This window comes from Scaptodrosophila lebanonensis, unplaced genomic scaffold (genome assembly GCF_003285725.1).
Source record: "Scaptodrosophila lebanonensis strain 11010-0011.00,11010-0021.00 unplaced genomic scaffold, SlebRS2 tig00000080-arrow-pilon, whole genome shotgun sequence".
In the NCBI taxonomy this organism is placed as follows: Eukaryota; Metazoa; Arthropoda; class Insecta; order Diptera; family Drosophilidae; genus Scaptodrosophila; species Scaptodrosophila lebanonensis.
Window position 1 is genome coordinate 3,456,660 of NW_022060561.1, and position 19,301 is coordinate 3,475,960.

At 39.8% G+C, this 19,301-nt stretch overlaps 3 protein-coding genes across 4 annotated transcripts; 2 read left to right on the forward strand and 1 right to left on the reverse strand.

Moving 5' to 3' along the window:
• Positions 1–341: 341 nt before the first annotated feature.
• On the forward strand, positions 342–4,571 carry LOC115626067. The gene is made up of 4 exons (XM_030521320.1): positions 342–807; positions 881–1,240; positions 1,384–4,151; positions 4,518–4,571. The coding sequence occupies exons 1-4, from the start codon at positions 408–410 to the stop codon at positions 4,569–4,571; spliced, it is 3,582 nt and encodes a 1,193-aa protein (XP_030377180.1). The 5' UTR covers positions 342–407.
• Positions 4,572–5,593: 1,022 nt separating this feature from the next.
• Positions 5,594–9,945, forward strand: LOC115625961 (translocation protein SEC62). 2 transcript variants are annotated; one of them, XM_030521203.1, is made up of 4 exons: positions 5,594–5,775; positions 7,096–7,932; positions 7,997–8,355; positions 9,710–9,945. In XM_030521203.1, the coding sequence occupies exons 1-4, from the start codon at positions 5,740–5,742 to the stop codon at positions 9,801–9,803; spliced, it is 1,326 nt and encodes a 441-aa protein (XP_030377063.1). In that variant the 5' UTR covers positions 5,594–5,739; the 3' UTR covers positions 9,804–9,945. The 2 variants fall into 2 exon arrangements, with proteins under 2 accessions (XP_030377063.1, XP_030377062.1); XM_030521202.1 differs by lacking the exon at positions 5,594–5,775 and adding an exon at positions 6,700–6,896.
• A 1,879-nt stretch (positions 9,946–11,824) lies between these two features.
• On the reverse strand, positions 11,825–17,243 carry LOC115626068. The gene is made up of 3 exons (XM_030521321.1): positions 14,666–17,243; positions 12,235–13,888; positions 11,825–12,179 (listed from the first exon to the last, which is right to left on the reverse strand). Exons 1-3 carry the CDS (start codon positions 17,241–17,243, stop codon positions 11,825–11,827), a joined length of 4,587 nt encoding a protein of 1,528 aa, XP_030377181.1.
• Between the last annotated feature and the right edge of the window lie 2,058 nt (positions 17,244–19,301).

The following is a 19,301-nucleotide window of genomic DNA, read 5'->3' on the forward strand; positions in this document are numbered from 1 at the left end:
CGAATGGTGTCGAAGGGTCTCCGAAGGTCCTTTCCTACATTGACGGACGATTACTACTTGATAAAGCTTGGTCGCACAAATACAGACAGAAAGCTATTGGATACTTAGTCCTTACAAATAAAAGACGTAGTATGCCTTGCCATACATAAAAAGGAACGATAGACAAAATCAGAGTTAATTTTGAAGAGAAGATTATGTGGTTTCCCGTTTTATTTCTGATCTTAATGGCATTAAATAGAGATGCGAATGGACAATTAAATAAATTTCAATGGTTAAATATATACGCAAATGATGTTTTAGAGATTGGTAAGCCGACCAACGTAATGCTTACAATTCGCGACTGGCCCAATAATTTTGTGATGATTGTTCGCGTTCATACTAATAGTTACCAGTTGGCGTTTTTCAAAATGGGAAAAAGTACCAATCCTGCGGTACCAAAATGGAAAGAAACCAAAAGCATTAGCAAAGTATTACAAACTGTTGGAATTAAGACCAAGAGAAAAGTAGCCTATCAAACGGGTCAATATGCAGTAGTCCCAGCGACATTCTGGAATCTCAAAGATGAAGCATTATTTCTGACTGCAACCTTTCAACATTACCCCGAAACTAATGAAATGAAACTGGACATTTCATTCGACATTAATGATGACTGTATCCCGCAATTAAGAATGAAAAAATGCGCGAATCCGGAAGATCCCGCTAAGGTTGACATCGCAGATGTTTTTTTTGTATCGGCTATAATTGTTGAAGACTGTGAACAGGATCATGAGCTGTTCACATGGAAAGTTTTAGACCCTATAGGGTTAGGTGAGAATATCAGCTTTAAATGAAATCAAAACAAAAAAGTAAAACAGAAATGTGTTTAATTATCTTCTTACAGAAGAGTTTACTAAGTGTGAGACTGAGAAGCAGGAATGGGCCGTACCAAAATATGTTTTGGGGTTTCACCAAGACCTTGACTTATGGAAAAATTTGTACACCGTGCGATTGGAAGCTAAACTTGGTTCATGGGTCGTCCATTGCCATTGCTATATCAATGTTATAATGGCCGCTGTTGACGCTAATATTGGAGGTGGCGAATATCGAACGATCGACCGCACAAAACCATTCAAATTGAATGGAACAACGAGTCGGGATTTCTCCAAGCCGCCTAATGTCGAACAGTTTAAGGCGTATAATTGGAAATGCATATCATGGGATGATTACAGTAATAGGGAGTGCAGAAAAACATTTCCTGAGAGTGAGTTCAAAACAGTCTACATACACAGCGTTAATTGACAGATTAAATGTAGCCGATCAACACATTCACAGCGGCCGTAATCTCAATACCGGCCTACGCATTTAGAGTGGGATATCATTATAATTTCAAGCTTCGTGTTGCAGCCGATGACGATCCAGAACGTGCCGACATCGCTGGGCAGGTTATTACTGTTTCAAATGAGCAAAAGCTTGACGTGGAAATCATTTGTGTAAGCAATTGTGAGAATGAACTATATAATGCAGATGAAAAGGTTTATCTTCGCGCTTATTGCGCGAATTGTGGAGGAGGTCGCATTGGTTACGAATGGACTGTAGGAGAAATGGTCGCTCTGGAGCAGAAAGAACTGCGAATGAAGATAGGCACGAACTCGCTGGTACGAATCGAGTTACTGGTGCGCGCATCAGATGGCCGCACTGGTGTTGAGATTAAATTTTTGACCAGGAATGACGGCCCTAGCCAAGGTCGGTGCACTGTGGCACCCACTGTGGGCGATGAATACGCCACACCCTTCATAGTATGCTGCACTGGCTGGGTGGACAGAAACATCCCTATTGATTACTTCTACTATGCAAATAATGTGTTGATTCAAAGCTGCTACGATTGTTCTTGTGAATCCCATTTACCGCCAATTTCAAAAATCAAAGTGCTTATTTGTGACAGCTTTTTTGCCTGCACGGAGCGGTCGCTAGATGTGACAGTGCGCCCAGCAGAAAATATACCGACTGAGCCAAGTGAAATTTATAAATTTCTCACTACGGAGCCTCACGATGTGAAGAACCTGTTCCGTTTAGGCAAGCACGAAGAGGGGCTTGCAATTTTATCTGCAGTGGCCGGCCGTGTGTACACAAATGATGCCGCCATTGAGGTAATGCGAATGTTTGAGGACTTTAAGTCGGGAACAGTTCTTACGTTGGGCCTACTAGCAAATATGACAATGGCTTTAGCTATCAACCTGTCGCCCATCGATGATGAAGAAGCACAGGTGCTCGCGGCAGCAGTCAGAGAAGTTAACGAAAATTTTGAAACCATCACTAAGCACGACATGGCCTATTATCTGGCGGAATCGGCATTTCATCCTACAACACGGAAATGCATTTCCACTTACAATATGATCAGTCGCCTGGCCAAAGACTTGCCGCGACCGCCAAAGTCAATTTATAATAAGTTTATGAAGGGCCCCCTATCACAAAGTCTTGTTGAAGAGCTTCGAAAGGAGATAAACTCTATTGATGATGAAAAAGTCAAAATGCGCTCCCTCGTCTGGTTGGAAACTAATTGGGAGACAGAGCGTTTATATGAATTCCTGGACTATGCACGTAAAAATGAAATGCAGGGTGATTCCTCATTGGGTGTGGTTGTGTCAGAGGGCGTGTCCCTCGAGGAACAGTGTGCAATATTTCCTCCTGGGAAAGATTATGAGATTGCTACAAGCGATAGTATGCATCGTGTGACCTTTGAAGCGGCACTTTTGGATGAGCTGAAGAAAACGAGTTCCAATATTATGTGTCTAAAAGTAATCTCGGTTACTCGAGAGCTGAATTGGTGGTATCCAGAGGAAAGACAGCCTAGTTCGACTCTGCTGACGGTGCGAGTGTATCAAGGAGTCGATGATTTTAAGCAAGAGGTGGAGCTTAAAAGAAGCACGATCAGCTTCACTACCATCGTCGGCAAGTACAAGCCTGCGATGGCTGAAGAGCAACAGATGTGGCAAAAAGGAAAGATATCGACCGATATGAAGACGATGATGTCGTTGACCGATGATTTTCATAAGTTACAGCTGGATGAAAGTCTAGTTCATAAGTTCCCTGATAAACTACTACAGGCGCAGCCGCGTCATCTAGCCCATGAACACGATGAAGATGAACTCGTTTCCGATGTTGGAAAATTCAGTAATTGTCTGGAGTCTGGAACACTGCATTTTTTACAGGATGTTCATGTCTTTCGAATCACTTTGGAAGCGAGCTCTATGCTGGCTGTGCGTTTCGAAAACGCTTCACATAAATTACGAGTGTTTTTGCATCCCAAAAATTTCCCCATGCGCTCTGCCATTCAAAAGTCCCAGTGTTTCGTACCTGCAGGTTCGACCAACAAGACGATATTGATGCGTAACAAGTGCGCAAAGCCATACAAGATCTATCTGGCCATACGGGCGTGGTCGAATGAAAAATTACTTGATGACCAAGGTGTACATACACTTTTGGCCGATGGACCGGTGAGCTACGCTTTTGTGTTCCAGCTTCGTTCCTGCGACTATTGGATGTACAGTCTGAAAGAGGATGATCAAAAATGGTCGCCTAATATGTGCCTACCGTCAATGAAATATAGCTTAACGGATGGATTACATTGCACCTGCACAATAATGAGTACTTATACCAGTTATGTATACTATGTACCTGCCATTCCGGTGCCTATAGCAGCCTTCTCCCAAGCAGTTACTAATCCAAGTGTGGTTACTTTTTATATAGTTGTAATGGTGTTTCTGCTGCTCTGGTTAATTGTGCTGCGTATTTTTTGCAACAAACCCGGCATTGAAGTAGTATATTGCGAGCTAAACACGAAGGAAAAGTCGACTGGAGATGTGCACGATGTTCTGGTATATATCAGAACGGGCGGTAGAGAATCTGCAGATACTTCGGCCAATGTGTATTTATCGTTTCTCACAAAACATCATACAGAGCTTCAGTTTACTGTCTATCAGGATCCCCACCATCCTGTCTTTAGAATGAATTCAACTCACTGCTTATGGCTGCGAACACGAGATATTCGTATACCCACTAAAATTGCCGTCTCCCACAGTAACCACGGAATGCGTCCTAGCTGGTATTTGCGGCGCATTGAGGTTCGGGACTTGCAGACCCAGGAGGTGCAGGTGTTTGAAGTGCGCAGTTGGGTGCGAAACAAGATTTTAGTGTTGTCTTCATCTCTGATATTTCGTTTGGGAGATCGAAGGATATTGGGTAGCTGGTGCAAACGTTTTCGCACGCACTATGAGACCTTGTTTATTAATTGGAGCCTGTGGCAGCCATTAAGTGGCAGTTGGCGCGAAACCCAGAATTATTACAGATTGACTCGTTTCGAACGCATTTGTATTTTTGTAAGTAAAACCGCAGTCACGTTCTGTATAATTGCGGTCTATTTGGGACGCAGCACTTCCGAGTCAATGGAACGCGACCATGATCCTGACAGTTCCACATTTCGGACTTACGATATTGCATGGCTTTTTGTTATAACTTATTTAGCAAGTTCTTTTATACAGTTCTTATTTGAAGTTGTTATAATGGATTGGGTGTGCGGTACACCTGTAGGTTAGATTACGTTACAAGGTAAAAATAAATGGCAGGACTATTAAATAGTACAACTTATATGCTTTAACTGGGGTCCAAGTGGCTAGTAGTATTTGGGAGTTACAGATTTATTCGATGTGCGCGTAACTTTAACATCCAAAAAGCACATACATACTTGTTAAGTATAGTATAGTATGTATGAATATGTATAACACAAACAGAAGGAGCCGTGGCAGACCCAACAAAATGTATAAAATATGAATAATATATTTAAAAAGAATTCATTTTAAAAATATTTACATTTTTCTATGTTTGTGGAGTATTTAAGGGTTGAGCCCACTCGATTCCAGCATTCTAGAAGTACACCTAATTCTGTTTTTACACTGTCTTTTTTACACGGTTTTCATTTAAGACGCTTTGAAAATTAAAAATTTTATACAAGTAGATAGTTGCACGACTTTATTCCATTCAAAATAACGTATCAATGTCTTCTTTTCACGGTTTTTTTGTACACGACTTTTTCTGGAACCAATCTACCGTGTAAAAACAGAATTAGGTGTACTTCGTTGCCGTCTTGATTCATTGCAGAATTCCAATGATGAATCTGTGAAAAGCTGTCCGACAAAATCAACTTCAAATCAATTTTATTTTCAAAATTGGCACATGTGGTCACACTGCTAAGTGCGTATTTCAATAACTGCATGCAACTCTTTAAATTATTAGTATTTGTAGTAATTTCATGTATTGCTATTATAACTCATGCTAGTGATTTATTTCATCTTTTATTTACATAAACATGCATGTAGTGTTCAGTTCGGGAAAAGTAAGCTTATCTGGAAATGCCAGTATGTACTTTTAGTCAGTTTTAATTGGGAATTGTAACAATTACAATTAAACTGACAGTGGCTTACCTATAATATGAAAAACGCAGCAATATTACTAAGTAATTTATTGTCGCTTGTTGCGCTCGTTTAACAAGTAATTGTCGGAAATATACTAGTTCTTTAACAGTTGCTTGTAGATATCAATAAATCGGTCTTTCTATCGAAAAATATATCGACAAGCTACATCGACGGTTTTCTCGCATACCTAATCCCAAACAGCTTGATCCCGAAGGCTGGTCTTTGTGCTTGTGTGGCAAAAATATTAAATATAAATTAATTAGCCAAACATTTGTGACTGGACTAAAGGAAAATGTCGGAAAAGAGACGGGCACGTCGTCGCAAAGATGTAAGTTGTTTTTAAATCATAAATTTGGCTTCGGACAAAAACAGTTTGTGTTATGTATGTACTTATGTTGTGCCCTGCCGCGTGTATGTGTATCTGTTGATGTTTGCGTGAGCTTCTGCAATTGAGTTGACCATTGTATTTGTTATGATTTGGAATTCAGTATCATCAAAAATGTCAAGCAACAATAAACACATAATTTGCGCACCTATCAGCCGATAGCACAGTGATAATTTAAATGCCATGCGTTTGTGTATATGTGTGAGTGGGGGGCCAAATTTGTTTTTTACAATATGTCCCATGGTGTGGGTGCAGGGCTTGTATGCTATGTTTAATGTCTCTTATATGTATTGGCTCTGCGATGCCCCCCGCTGCAAAAGTGCATCGGAGTACTTTTTATATGGAATAATCTAAATGACGTCCTCCGTTAATCCACATTACACATATTTGCGCAGCTTTGTCCAACCAGTTGGAACAGCTGTCAGTGACTCAGAGAAAGTGGCAACCCTGCTTCTGTGAGATCGGCTTTAACACACATTAGCAAGTCAACGTTGTAAGTTATCTTTTTCTGTGAATGTGTGTGTGCATATGTATGTGTTCTTTACGATCTCGCGCTCTCTTGTCTGCTCTACAAGTGCTACTACTTATCAGTGGCTTTGTTTATTATACATATGTATGTACATACCCTGCACGTGTGTGTATGTACATGCTTGTGTGTATGATGCGGGATTTTAGCACTTGGCGCTCTGATGTTTATATTGCAGTTGTTGCTATTGGGGAAAGTTTCTACCACAGTTACCTACATACATACTTGCACATATACATACGTGTGTATGTATGGACAACGCCAGCTGTGTAGTTGCTGCTGTGATCGCCACTTGTTTGACCAGGCAGCCAATACTTTCTAGACTCTCGTACCGATTGCAACACGTCACTCACAGCTCAGAAAAATAATATACAAGTACATACATACATCATACATCGACTAAGACGTTTTATTGACTAAAACCGACTACGCATTTGGAAAAACATCAACAATAAAAATGTCCGATGATGAGCATCTATCTGGCAACGAAATTTATGAGGAGGACGACGAGGAGCAGGAAATCTTTGATGATGGCACGGTATTATTATGGAGGGGACGGGGACGCTCGTGTACATACATATGTACATGTCTATATTTATATTGTGTAGTGTGACGAAATCGGAAATTGGTGTCGTGGCCTATATTGGCTGTTTTCTGTGTTGTTTATTACTTTTCTTAATTTTAGGAAGCATTTTAAATGGTAAACTATTAATATGATAATCTTAACTAACCCCTAGGAGTACACTGAGCCTGGCCAGCAAAAGGTTGAGAAGCCCTCAAAAGATGAGAAAAATGTTGCGAAATGGCTGAAGAAGAACGTCAAAACAAAGAAAACAAAATTTTTAAGTCACATTGTCGAGTATTTCACATCCAGTAAGGCCATTGATGCGTTAATGAAATCAAAATTCGCCGAAGGCGATCAAGCACTGTTTACCACACGCGAGCAGGCAGTGGAATTTCTGGATGTTATGTTGGAGCATAAGTTCTTTCATCGGGCCAAAAAAGTGCCCGTAACAGTGGAAGAGATACGTGGTAAGGCGGATAAGAGGGACGGTGATAAGAAGTCGCAGGACAAAGAAAAGGACAAGTCAGAGTCTGGAGACAGCAAGGCTCAGCAAAAATCCTCGAAGGATGATAAAAAGGATGCCGATCATGAGGCAGATAGTGGAAAAGGCGATGGCAACGAAACAGTGCAAGCTGATAAGAAGGAGAAAAAGAAACGCAAAATCCGTTTGGATATGCATCCCGAGCAAATTTTTGTGGATGGTTCTGAGGCATATGTGTGGATATATGATCCTATTCCGTTGCACTACTGGATATTTGGACTAATATTGTTGCTGGGTGCGGTCGGTATCTGCCTGTTCCCCCTCTGGCCTCCACTATTGCGCAAGGGTGTCTACTATTTGTCCATTGCGGCCGCTGGCTTTTTGGTCTTCATCTTGGGCCTAACCGTACTGCGTTTAATAGTCTTTACTATTGTTTGGGCACTGACCGGTGGAAAATTGCATTTCTGGATCTTTCCAAATTTGACCGAAGATGTGGGCTTCTTTGCTTCGTTCTGGCCACTCTATGAGGTATGTATGTGAATATTATTAGCTTAATGTGTTGTGTATAACATAAATCATGTTTAAAAAATAGAGCAACTATGTGAGTGATACAACTGCCACATCTGGCAAAACCGACAAGAAATCGTCAAAGTCAAAGTCGAAGAAAAAGGACAAAGACAGCGATGCCGAGGAGGATACAGCCGCTGACGTTGATCACGAAGTTGATGCCGAACAAGATCCCGATGCAGATATCGAAGCCGATGCCGACGGCGATGTGGATGCTACGCCCTTGGAGCCAGAAAAAATTGAGCAAATCAAAGAGCATGATGCCGACATGGAGGTGCGTAAGCGTCGCAAAATTGGCGCCGACGATTACGAGGATGACGATGATGAGGACGACGTCTCGCAGGGCAGTGCATCGCAGAAGCAGACAAAGGACACCAAAGCTGGGTAAGCTGGCCGCTTTTTGCAACGAATCTCATTTTATGCTATTTAAATACTTGCTCATGATTTCCTTGGGTATTTTGTTATACAAAAATTTAATTTCGTCAACAAGTGCAAGTCAAAATAACTATAGCTGCTAATTGTAACAATTTTGTTCCTTAATAAATAATATATTGTACGATTTCAATGCATTCAATTTTTTTTCGTTTCATATGTTTGAATTACTCATTTTATTTGTTTGTCTTAACCATTACTTACATATTAATTTATTTTATAATTAATAATGTCCATACCATATGTACATACAAACACATTTATAAAGCCAATCTCATTAAAGCGGTAAATGGTCTAAAAGGTATCAATGGGATAGTTCTTGATTAAAAATATTAATAATAATAAGGCGATGTACAAGAGTTTCGAACAAAGTTCGAATTTGTTTTCCATAAGTTGTATATATGTTAATCTTAATATATTTAAACATTCTTCAGATATATTAATTGATCTGAAATGGTTTATTAGGAAAGGGTGCAAAGAATTATAGGAAGTAATGAGTTAGAAACAATATCGAATTAGTTATCCGTTGAAAGTTTTTTTTAATCTTATAAAGCATCGGATACTATTTTCTATAGTTTTTCGTTTTTATTAATTAGGTGCGATTAAAATAAAATATTGCCACAATAAAATGATTTCTGTCCAACCCAAAAATTGTTTAAAAAACCCTTAGATAATTTCAAAATTTATAATGAAAGTTAATTAATAGAAAATTTTTACAAATATCACTGAATGAAATATTTTGTGTTAAATGGCTTTTTAAATCACAAATCTATTCAAAAATTTGTAATTTATTACAAAACTTGTAAGAATAATTCAACTTTTGACTGAGGTACCTTTTATGCTTACCAAATGCAGTCTTAGCAGATATAAATGATTTATTTCTTAAGATATCCTAAACCGTTACGAACCTTATATAAGAAGAATAGTTTTTGGAAAGAAGGACATAAAAATAGTTTTAAATAATACGGCGTCTGCATACACTAAAGCTTTCTATATCTATATTTTGCAAATGATATGGAAAGTTCAGTTGAGTTTGGTCTTAAAAATGAAGAGAGCCACAACTTGCACCGCCACTGGGGTTTATATGGTGTGTGAAAGTCAAGATTTAATCCACTAAATATCTGAGTAAGTTTATGCTTTTTGATTTTTCATACACACACACAGACACAGAATCTCACTCACAAACTACCACCCACACATAATTACTTTTTGGTTTATTAATAGAAATAATGAAATTAATAAAATATGCAAAGCAACATTTATTTTTATCTTTTATATATATATTTATTTAAATTGTATATTCTAGCACACCACGTAACTCGGAGTCCGAATCGGAGAGCTCGAGCAAAGATTATGAGATAATTAGTTCAAGTGAAGTGCAAAATGTTGCGGGAAACTAAATAAGTGGCAATGGCGATTCACAGAAACCAATAAATAAACGTATATATACACACACACACATCCACTTATTAAGCTTATTGATAAGGAAGTGAGAATAGGGGAAAACCAAAACAAAAAAAAACATGTTAATTCCAAACAGAATCTATGGCTTTTCATTTTACGAGTGTCCTCGCAGACAGCAAATAATGAATTTTATATTAATTCGATTTGAATTGTGCCTGGAAAAAAAAACAAGCAAAACGTTGTTATATTTCGTACTGACAAAGAATTACAACACAATCTTTGTGTGCAATAATTATGCTTTTATGATTGCTTTTCTGTGCTATTATTGAAAAGTTTTTGTTATTCACTTTTAGCAAAATCGTTCTTAACTGTTTTAAAGTGTGCAAATAATTTTCTCAGAAGATATATACTTACATTTTTGTTAATGCTCGCGATTTCGTTGACTGCAAGCAATGCGTTGCGATTGATAATAACGTTTATGGTATGCATAATTATATATTTATATGTATACACACATACATACATATGTATTATGTATTTAATGTACGATCATTAACTTTAAATGTAATTAAAACCGACAACAAACTAAACATTTAATGAAATTAGTAGTGTAAACAATTTAATTAATTATTAAAGTAATAAAGTTAGGCAATTATATAATGTGAGTAACACAGAAACAAACGGAGTTTATTATTATATTGAACATAAAAAATCTTATAAAAATATACATGATAATTCCTAATGAACTGTCCAATACGTTACAGCTCGTCCTTAAAGTGCCGTTCGATATGGTATTGATCCATCGTATGATTCAGTAAATACCAGGCATGGCGTGGAAGCAGTAAACCAAATATTAAAGTACAGGCAGCGCCCTGCAAATACGTTAAAGAGTCCATAAATAGAGAGCTGATTTAAAATATTTTACGAATTTAAACTTAGCAATTATTTGATGCCAAAACCGAAACATTCTCGGAAATTTACTCTTAAAGAACCAGTTAACGTTTATTGAAATTAAAACATTTAGCCGTAAATCAACGCGGAACCGTAACCGCAATCTTAGAGTTCAAAATGACAATTCTTTTTACTTTTTTTAAAACCGTTTAATGTTCGGTATTGAAATCGGAATATGTATAATTTAATCAGTAATTTTATCAGTACGTATCATAACCGAAAGTAATTGTGCAAGACTCGTTTTGATATCTTAAACTTAACGCGAATTCTAAATACCATTTGCTGTAAAGGATATTTTTGATTTTTTATGCAAGTATAATTAATTAATTAATTTCCTAACTTACAAAAATAATAAATCGTGCTATCCAGTAGACAAACCAAAATGTCACAGTGGCACATGCACTGAGAAATTCAGCCACTGGGTTACGAAATCGGACACGAATTGGATGCAAAGTTGGGCACTTCTTTTTCAATTTCGGTGACTCAGACATCTTATGTTTCACTATAAAAAAGGAGATAATTCAAAAAGTTTAGCCATTTAAATAAGTTCTCCGATTTAATGATAGAATATTGTTAAATCAATACAATTAATCTTTGTAAATAACACTACCCGACTAAAACGACGATTTAACGACTAAATAAATTTTCTAAAAACAGTTTTTGAGGTAGGTTTTGACTAGCTTTTGCGCTGATTTCGAATTGGGTGCCACAATACATAAATTTGTCTGTTTGATCATAGATTAGAAACTGTAAGGAAGTAAACTATGTATAGAATTCTTCTAGTGTAGTCTAAAGTATAACCTGAAATATGTTTAATGTGTGCTGTTTTATAAATGCCGACATCGACATAACCACCAATATCTCTATTGATAGACATAGAATATTTCGATGAACCAGTATAGTATGTTGCCAAGATTGAGGGCTGAGTGCAAAAAGCCTAGAAAAAGATTGATGGTGCGTTAAAGCGGAGTTGGTTTTGATAATAATAAGTTGGAGAAATGCGTCGCCTCGAGATGTGGAGGTCTGTTTAGGAACTTTGAAAAGAATAACTTACTTGTAATTATGTCTAATGTCCTAAGAGTTCCGACGCTTCGCTTTGCTCCTTCATAACTATGCTGATCTGTAAAAGGCCATGGTTTTTTGTTGATGTTCTGAGTAAAAAATAGTCCTTGGATCCTTTAACAAACCGACGTGGATCTTGCGTTGCATTTACACCTATAGGTAGAATATTTCTGCTACGTCCTACACCATTACAAGGACTGTGCACTGTTAACGTAGCGTTCAGTGGTACTGGTGTAGTATACCCAACCAACCAGAAAACCATCGCTAGGGAACACTCCTGGTTTAAAGAGAGGTTCGGAAATTCGCCAAAGGCACCTATCAAAACGTAAGGCTGGTCATGCAGACTTGAAGACTGCTCTCTACATACAGGTAGGAAAGATTATAATATTGAGTCTTATACACGTGTAAGCTTACCCCCCATTCGTAACTCGGCTGTAGATTAAGAGAGCTATAAAGCTATTCTCTTCAGTCAAGTGTTGGCTGTCGAATGTGAATTGTCGGGGATATCCCTGCAGTACCCGATGGTAGGACTCTTGTAGGGAAGTGCCTTTGTATCTGTGCATTTGAATGAAGTGGGTGGAGAATGTATCAGGACCTAGCAGAGCTGTGCAGTTATGGACAGGACATGCATGCTGACATGAATTAATGTTGTTCTCAAATCTTTCCGATGTGGCCTCCAAAGCTATCATTTGCCAACTCGAGGTTTGCAAATTCTGTTGAAATCGTTGGCCATTCATAGTTTCTGGTGCGGGGATGATTTCACTCAGCAAATGCGTCTTACTTCCATCTGATTGGAAAGCTTTAATTGTAGGTCTAATGGTCTCTGCGGGCCTCGCGCTTTTGGGCACAGTAACCCCAATGGACGTTATTAGGTGAATGGGTTTCAACATGCTCTCTTTTAATTGTTGTTGCAGCAAGCTATAGTTGTCCTCTTGGGGTGTGTATTGGATCGGTTCTAAAATCTTTTTTGAAATCTTGAACGTCCGTACATTTGTCGAAATCAGCTGCAATGGTTTTTTAAAAGTATTTGGTGATTCAGGATCCGAAATGCTGTCCGGTGTGGCGCTAAGTCGATTATCATCAAAGGAGTCTTCTTGGCGTGTGTATTCGGCTGGTTCTAAACCATGTATGCCCTTATTATTAACACTCTGCAAGGTCTTCGTCATTGATAGGCGTACATCGGTCGTAATGAGTTGCAATGGCTTCTTAAAACTATCAGGTAATTTATAATCGGGAATAGATTGTACTCGACTACTCTCAAAGGTGTCTTTATCGTCGTCCTCATCGGAAGCGTAGGAGCCAACACTGGATGCTACTTTAGTGACGCGACGTTTTTTGTGCCTAAATGGATGTGCGGGCCAAACAGGAGCCTCAGGCTTGGATTTCTTACGACTCCTGCATTTACTTTGGTCTTGTTTCGTCCTCTTTCCAGGTACCTGATAAGTTGAAGAACAATCCGACCCTAGCTGAGTTTCCTTATCCACCATAGTCGCTCTCCGTTTATCTGCCGACATCCAAGTCTCGAATAGTTCATTCTCAAAGCCCGTTTGCTCCATTTGACGGTTCTGTTGTTGCTTTAGTAAATATCTGCCTAACTGGCGGGCTCTGTTTTTAAGATCGTTTTCAGCTTCGTCAACCTTAATGTCGTTCAGCCATACGTCCGGTGCACGGAATTCATAAAAATCTAAGGTGGACTCACCTGAAATGTATTCCTTGTACTGCCATGTCGCAGTAGCCGTTGTGGATATTATATCCCTGACAAAGGCCAACATTTTGGGGAAAAATATTTCGGTACATTTGTGGTGCACCGTCTCAATAATTTTGACAAAGTGCCAGGTTTGTGTCTCTAGGGGTTTCGTTTTCATTTCCTTCAGGGATTTCCTCTTTTTAAGCGGCTTTGGCGGTTTCACAGTTCTGGGCTTCACTGTGGCAGTGGTTGGATACCGATTCATTTTTACTTTTGTAAAACTGTACTTCTCGGGATATGCTTTTTCCGCATCTTTTTGGGGCATCGCCACTGAATCCGGGCAGGTTCGATAGCTTTCGTTGGTGCTCGTCTCATTTGAATCTGTTGTACAGAGTAAAGCACCCGAGTGTAGTTCTGAAGGAGTTTCGGATGGACTTCTGGTCCGGTTTGATTTGCATTGTTCGAAATATTTTGGTTGTGGTTCTTGAATACTCAACTTATGATTTGGAAACACTTTAGACGCATTTTTATTTTGTTTCGTATAGAATTCCTGAATGTCTTTTTGTTTGAGTAGTTTCTTTGGGGTCGTAGGTTTATATTCGTTGTTTCTGTTTAAGCCCTGGAATGCGTTCTCCGCAACCCCATTCGCTGTTAAACCTTTTTGTGTAGTACTAGGACGTTCTGGGTAGAGATTTCGTGCTTTATCCTGAGATGTTTCCCTCTGGGCAGCAATATTGTTGTGCAAAGGCGTAACTGGAGGTAATCCTTTGGTACTTCTTAATGCGCCTTGAGTCGGAAAATTGTTTAGAGCTTGTTTAGGATTGTATTCGTTACGGAACGCTTTCTCCCTGTACCCCCTCGATTCTGGGCATAGATTTCTAGCTGTATCCTTTGGTTTAGATTTTTGTGCAGCAACATTTAGGAGCAAGGGTGCAGATCCTTTGCTGCTTGAGGGGGCAAGTTTGTTACGAGCTTGCTTAAGCTGATTATTTCCGCAATTAATTGGTGAATAGTTTACTTTTGTAATACCACACCTTTCACAATATCGTTGATTTTTTGTAGGGCAGTCTGCCAGTTTCTCAATTGCAATTATTTTGGTGCTCGAAAGTGTTAGCTCTTTCGATCCATTGGTCCTTTCTTGCTTATGGAACATACTACCTGCTGGTTCGGCAGCTATTTTAATTTTCTTTGGCGGCGGAGTGCGTATGTTTGTTCTTGCTGTCGCGATTTTTAAACTATATAAGCTGGTCTTTGGGGCAACTGTTCTTGCATCAGACAACTCTATTGATGTACATTGATTTCTTTTTGGCACAATTGGACAGATTTTTGTGGAAAGTGTGCTATTTTCTTTTGATTTTTTCATACCACACCTATTACACGATGTTCTCTTGCGTGGCGTAAACAAATCTACGAATTGCGACCACATGGAGGGGCTTAGCTGCTTTGATAGCTTCCCATTAGGCTTCCTTACCAGCTTCTCCATAGCAAGCTTATGAATTCTGCATTCTTGCTTCCCAGGAGAAAGGCCTTTTGGATAGCATTCATCATCGTTTAATTTATTTGTCAGATTTACAGGCAAATCGTTTGAAATTTCACTTAAAACTACATAGTGTCCTACCCCATCGGGCTGTTCCTTTATCTCAAAATCATGTCCATCGTCAGCTCTCAGTGGCGTAACTTCCGTTTCCATGCTGCTGTCCTCAGTTTTGTTGCAATCCGCAATGCGCAAATCCGAGAACATTTGCTCCAAATTCGTTTGGCCAACTGAGGGGGTATGATGATTTGAAACTTCGTTTTCTGTGGACATTTCCATACTGCTGTTTACAGTATCTGTGCAGCCCTTTATGTTTAAACGCGACATTAGGTGTTCCAAGCCCTTCGAATCATCAGGAGTGGCAAGGTCTGACGGTTCATCTTCTAGTAGAGTGACTTGCGTCTGCAGATTGCTGTCCTCCACCTCATATCTATCGTTTAGATTTAGGCTTTCCAACAGATGATTCAAGTCTCTTCGTACCACGGAGCTATCACGCTTTAATGAATCGGTATGCATTAGGTTTAAGCAGCGCTGCTGTTCAGTCTCAAGATCAGTATGACTTATAAACTTATTAGTTAATAGAGAGATGGATTTTAGAGGCTTTTGTGGCTCTAACGAGTCCGGCTCATGGGGAAAAATAAAGACTGGATCGTCAGCGAACCGCACATGATTTTTTTTACCATTGTCCTCGCCAGTCTTTGAATAACTATTCGATTTATTTAGCATCCAAATTGAGTCTAGCTTTCCCAAAAGCGAATTTGACTTCGATGGGTTGGCTTTTGGTTCGGGAAACTGCCATTTTTTGTGCATCGCTTCAGCATCGTCACTTGACAAGTATATATTGGAAGTCGTCGCGCATTGTCCGCCGCGCACGCGCAGAGAGATCAGCGGTTTCTTGGCCGTACTTAGAGCGCACTGCTTCATAAGAAGGGTGGAACTGCTGCACCGAGGAGCGGTCCTTAGCTGTGGAGAGCTTTCGCTGCTACTGCTGCTGCTGCTGGTCGAAGCTCGGGCATGGTTGGCTGCTTTAAGGAGCTCATCGTTTAGTGGCGCAGAGTTGCGCATGAAGTAGAACTGCTGCGTGGGGCAAAAGATTTCCGACTGCTCTGCAGATTGCATGCCCTTAGAGGGTGAGGAGCAGTTGCTACTGCTCTCCGATTCAAAGGTGGGCAGACGAGTGCAGGGCAGGTCGGTGCGTGGCGTTATGTGCAACGAGTTTGGTCGCGACAGCAAAGAGCGTGCACTCTGCACTACCAGAGCATCCTCCGAGGGTCCTTCGTAGCTGTTGAATGGCAGGAATTGTGTGGAGTATGCACTGCTTGGTATCGAAGTGGTAGGTTGTGCCAAACCACCGCCACTAGCTCTCATGTTTGCTTCCAACTCCTCTTCACGTTCACGACTTTCGCGCATATCTGCCAGCACCTTGGACAGTGGCGGCAATGGACGACTGCGATGCTCCATGAACGCTCGTCCGCCCGTTCTGCGCTTTGATATGGCGCCGCAAGTTCGATCCGTAATCGGCTTTGTCAACGGTATAAAGTCGCTGACAAACAGACTAGAATAATAGCGTTGGCGCATGTGCATCGGCCGATTAAATACCTCGTGCGCCATGGCCACTAGGCGGGGCATATCCGAGGTCGGTTCCCACAGCGATTCGTGCGTTCTGGTATTGGGTATTGAACGACGTGGTGGGAGCTCCTCCTGCTGCTGCGGCTTCTCTTGTAGTAGCCCGTTTGGCTCTGCTCCGCCTGCTTCGCCGCGGGATGTCTGTCCAGCCATACTGCCCATGGGTAGCCGTTTGGGTTTCTTGTAGTGTCCAAAGCGTCCAGCGTATACTTTATGGTTGACATTGCTCTCATTGACTTGGCACGTTGCCAGCTTTTGGGTGCCACCACATTTGCCGCAAGTCTTGCTCGGCTTGGGCTTCTTTGCGCTCATGGCGACCTTCACTCGCACCTTGCCTTTGCACGCTTCCTCTGCACGTCGCCGCTCGGCGAGCATCCGCTGGCGACGCTCGCCTTCCTCATCGCTGGAGGAGCTGTTGCCGCTGCGTGGACGACGCGGCAGACCGCAAAGATCGCACTTCTTGTCCGCTGTCAGCGGTATGTGAAGAACGGCGCGGGGCAGCTTCTCGCACAGACACCACTCCATTGGTGACATTTTGTTCAGATAGAGCGAATAAAGTTTGTAAAATCGAAACATGAACAGCTAGGTAGGTATAGATGTTAATTTTGCAACAACCGAACGCCAGAACTCACTCCAGCGATTATGATTTTTCAATAGAAATTATTCTTAATTAAGTCGACTGTCATTTCTGACAAGCTTATTTGAAGCTTCATTACTGACAGATGTGTTTTAATTCTTAAAACGAGCGACCTTAATGAATATGTTCAAAAATGATCAAAATCTGATGGTTATTCGATTTTCCAAATGAATCAGAGAGTCTAACTGTGAAGATGCGATGTAGATATGATGAACAAACTCGTCCTTTCTCGGGCTCAGGAGAATCTAGATACCAAGTTTGGTTATTCTAGCTCTTATACTTTCAGAGATCCTGGCGTTCATACAGGCAGACAGACGGACAGACAGATAGACGGAGAGGCGGGCGGACTTGGCTATATCGACTCGGCGTGTCATTCTGATCAAGAATGTATATACTTTGTGGGGTCTGACACGCCTCCTTCTGCGTGTTCCATGTACACTCGCACAAAACTAACAAAAAAATTTAAATTTTTATTAACGATGCATTTAAAAAATAATTTATGCATATGATCAATGAAAAAACTTCAACAAATCCAACTCAGATCCATTTTAAGTTGAAATAGTGCGTCATAATAATTAACGTGTGGTCGTCTTTACATGGCAGAATTTTTTGTAGGGGAGTAACGGCCCAGGAGTCACAATTTCAGAAAAACTCTAATTCCAAATACAACTTTGATCAGCACTTTTTGAAGCGGATATTATGTTCCTAAAACTTTTACTTACCGTCCAATCGAAGGTGCCAATGAGATAGGAAATGATTGCAGTTACCTATTTTTGAATGTTCATTAATTTAAAAACAAATCAAATTCCAATTGAAAGTACTCTGCTTATTAGGAATATTTAATATTAGGAAGATTTACGTATAGTATTATATATTATTAGGAATATTTACTTTATTTTTTTGTAAAATAAATTATTTTTCTTTTTGCAAATTTATAAATTCTTACCTGATGAAATAAATTATCGTGTGTTCTTGCTTCCAATAGGTTTGAACTGTAAACTGCCTGCTTTGAATTTTGTTGAAATTGTTTACGAAATATTCAATTTCTATACAATTGAACTGTTCCCTTTGTTTTGGGTGTCACCAACAGCTTGTCTTGTCTCGAAAGCCCATCCACCTTGGTCTGCGAGCACGCCATTATTCTTGCATGTCAGTATAATTGAAATGTCATGTTCGCTAAACAATTATTATGGCAATTATATTGTTTATTGTTGTTGCTTTATAAAATATATATAAGTTGTATCTTTAAAGCAATCGCATTTTTCACATTACACCATTTTGAAGTCCACAAAGAGTGTTTTAAGTATTTGCGTGGCTAAAAAGTCAATAAACGCATTAAAAGTGCATTGGCCTAGCATGGAAACGGCTAAAAAAGAGCATCGGCTGCCTTTCCATCTCATTGAGCAAGAAAAGGCATAGCATCTGAAATTTATGTACAGGGCCAAGCAATACTATCAATTATAAAACAAGTCGTTAACATTGTTCTGCGTTCGTTCTTTGAGTTACTAGCGAGTTGCATTCAATTTATTGACCACAAGGGCGGTTGGCCATGCCCATCCCCATTCCCATTTTTTCTAACCAATAATATAATAAACATTTATACACAACTTAAATGCTATATCCTTTCATATTTCATTACATTGGCTTTACACATACTATTAGCTTCAATTGATTCTCGCTCTTCTCTTCTGCCATGGAATTTTCTGCATTTAAATGCAGGTCCTGCCATTCCTTCTGCCACTCTTCTTTGGCTTTTTTCAAAGTATTTGAAACATGCGTAAATGTTGCGGGTTGCGGCAAACTTTGCACAAAGGAGTTGCTGTTGCATGCCACGTAATGTTGCGAATATATTGCATTCTTTTAGGCGTGCTTAAACATTTCACAACTGTACCCTCTTAACCATTGAAGGTATTTCAATCGTTACTGGCATGGTGTGCCACATTTAAAACTGCTGCTGAATAACAAATAACATGTGAAGCTGGCAGTATATATTGCTG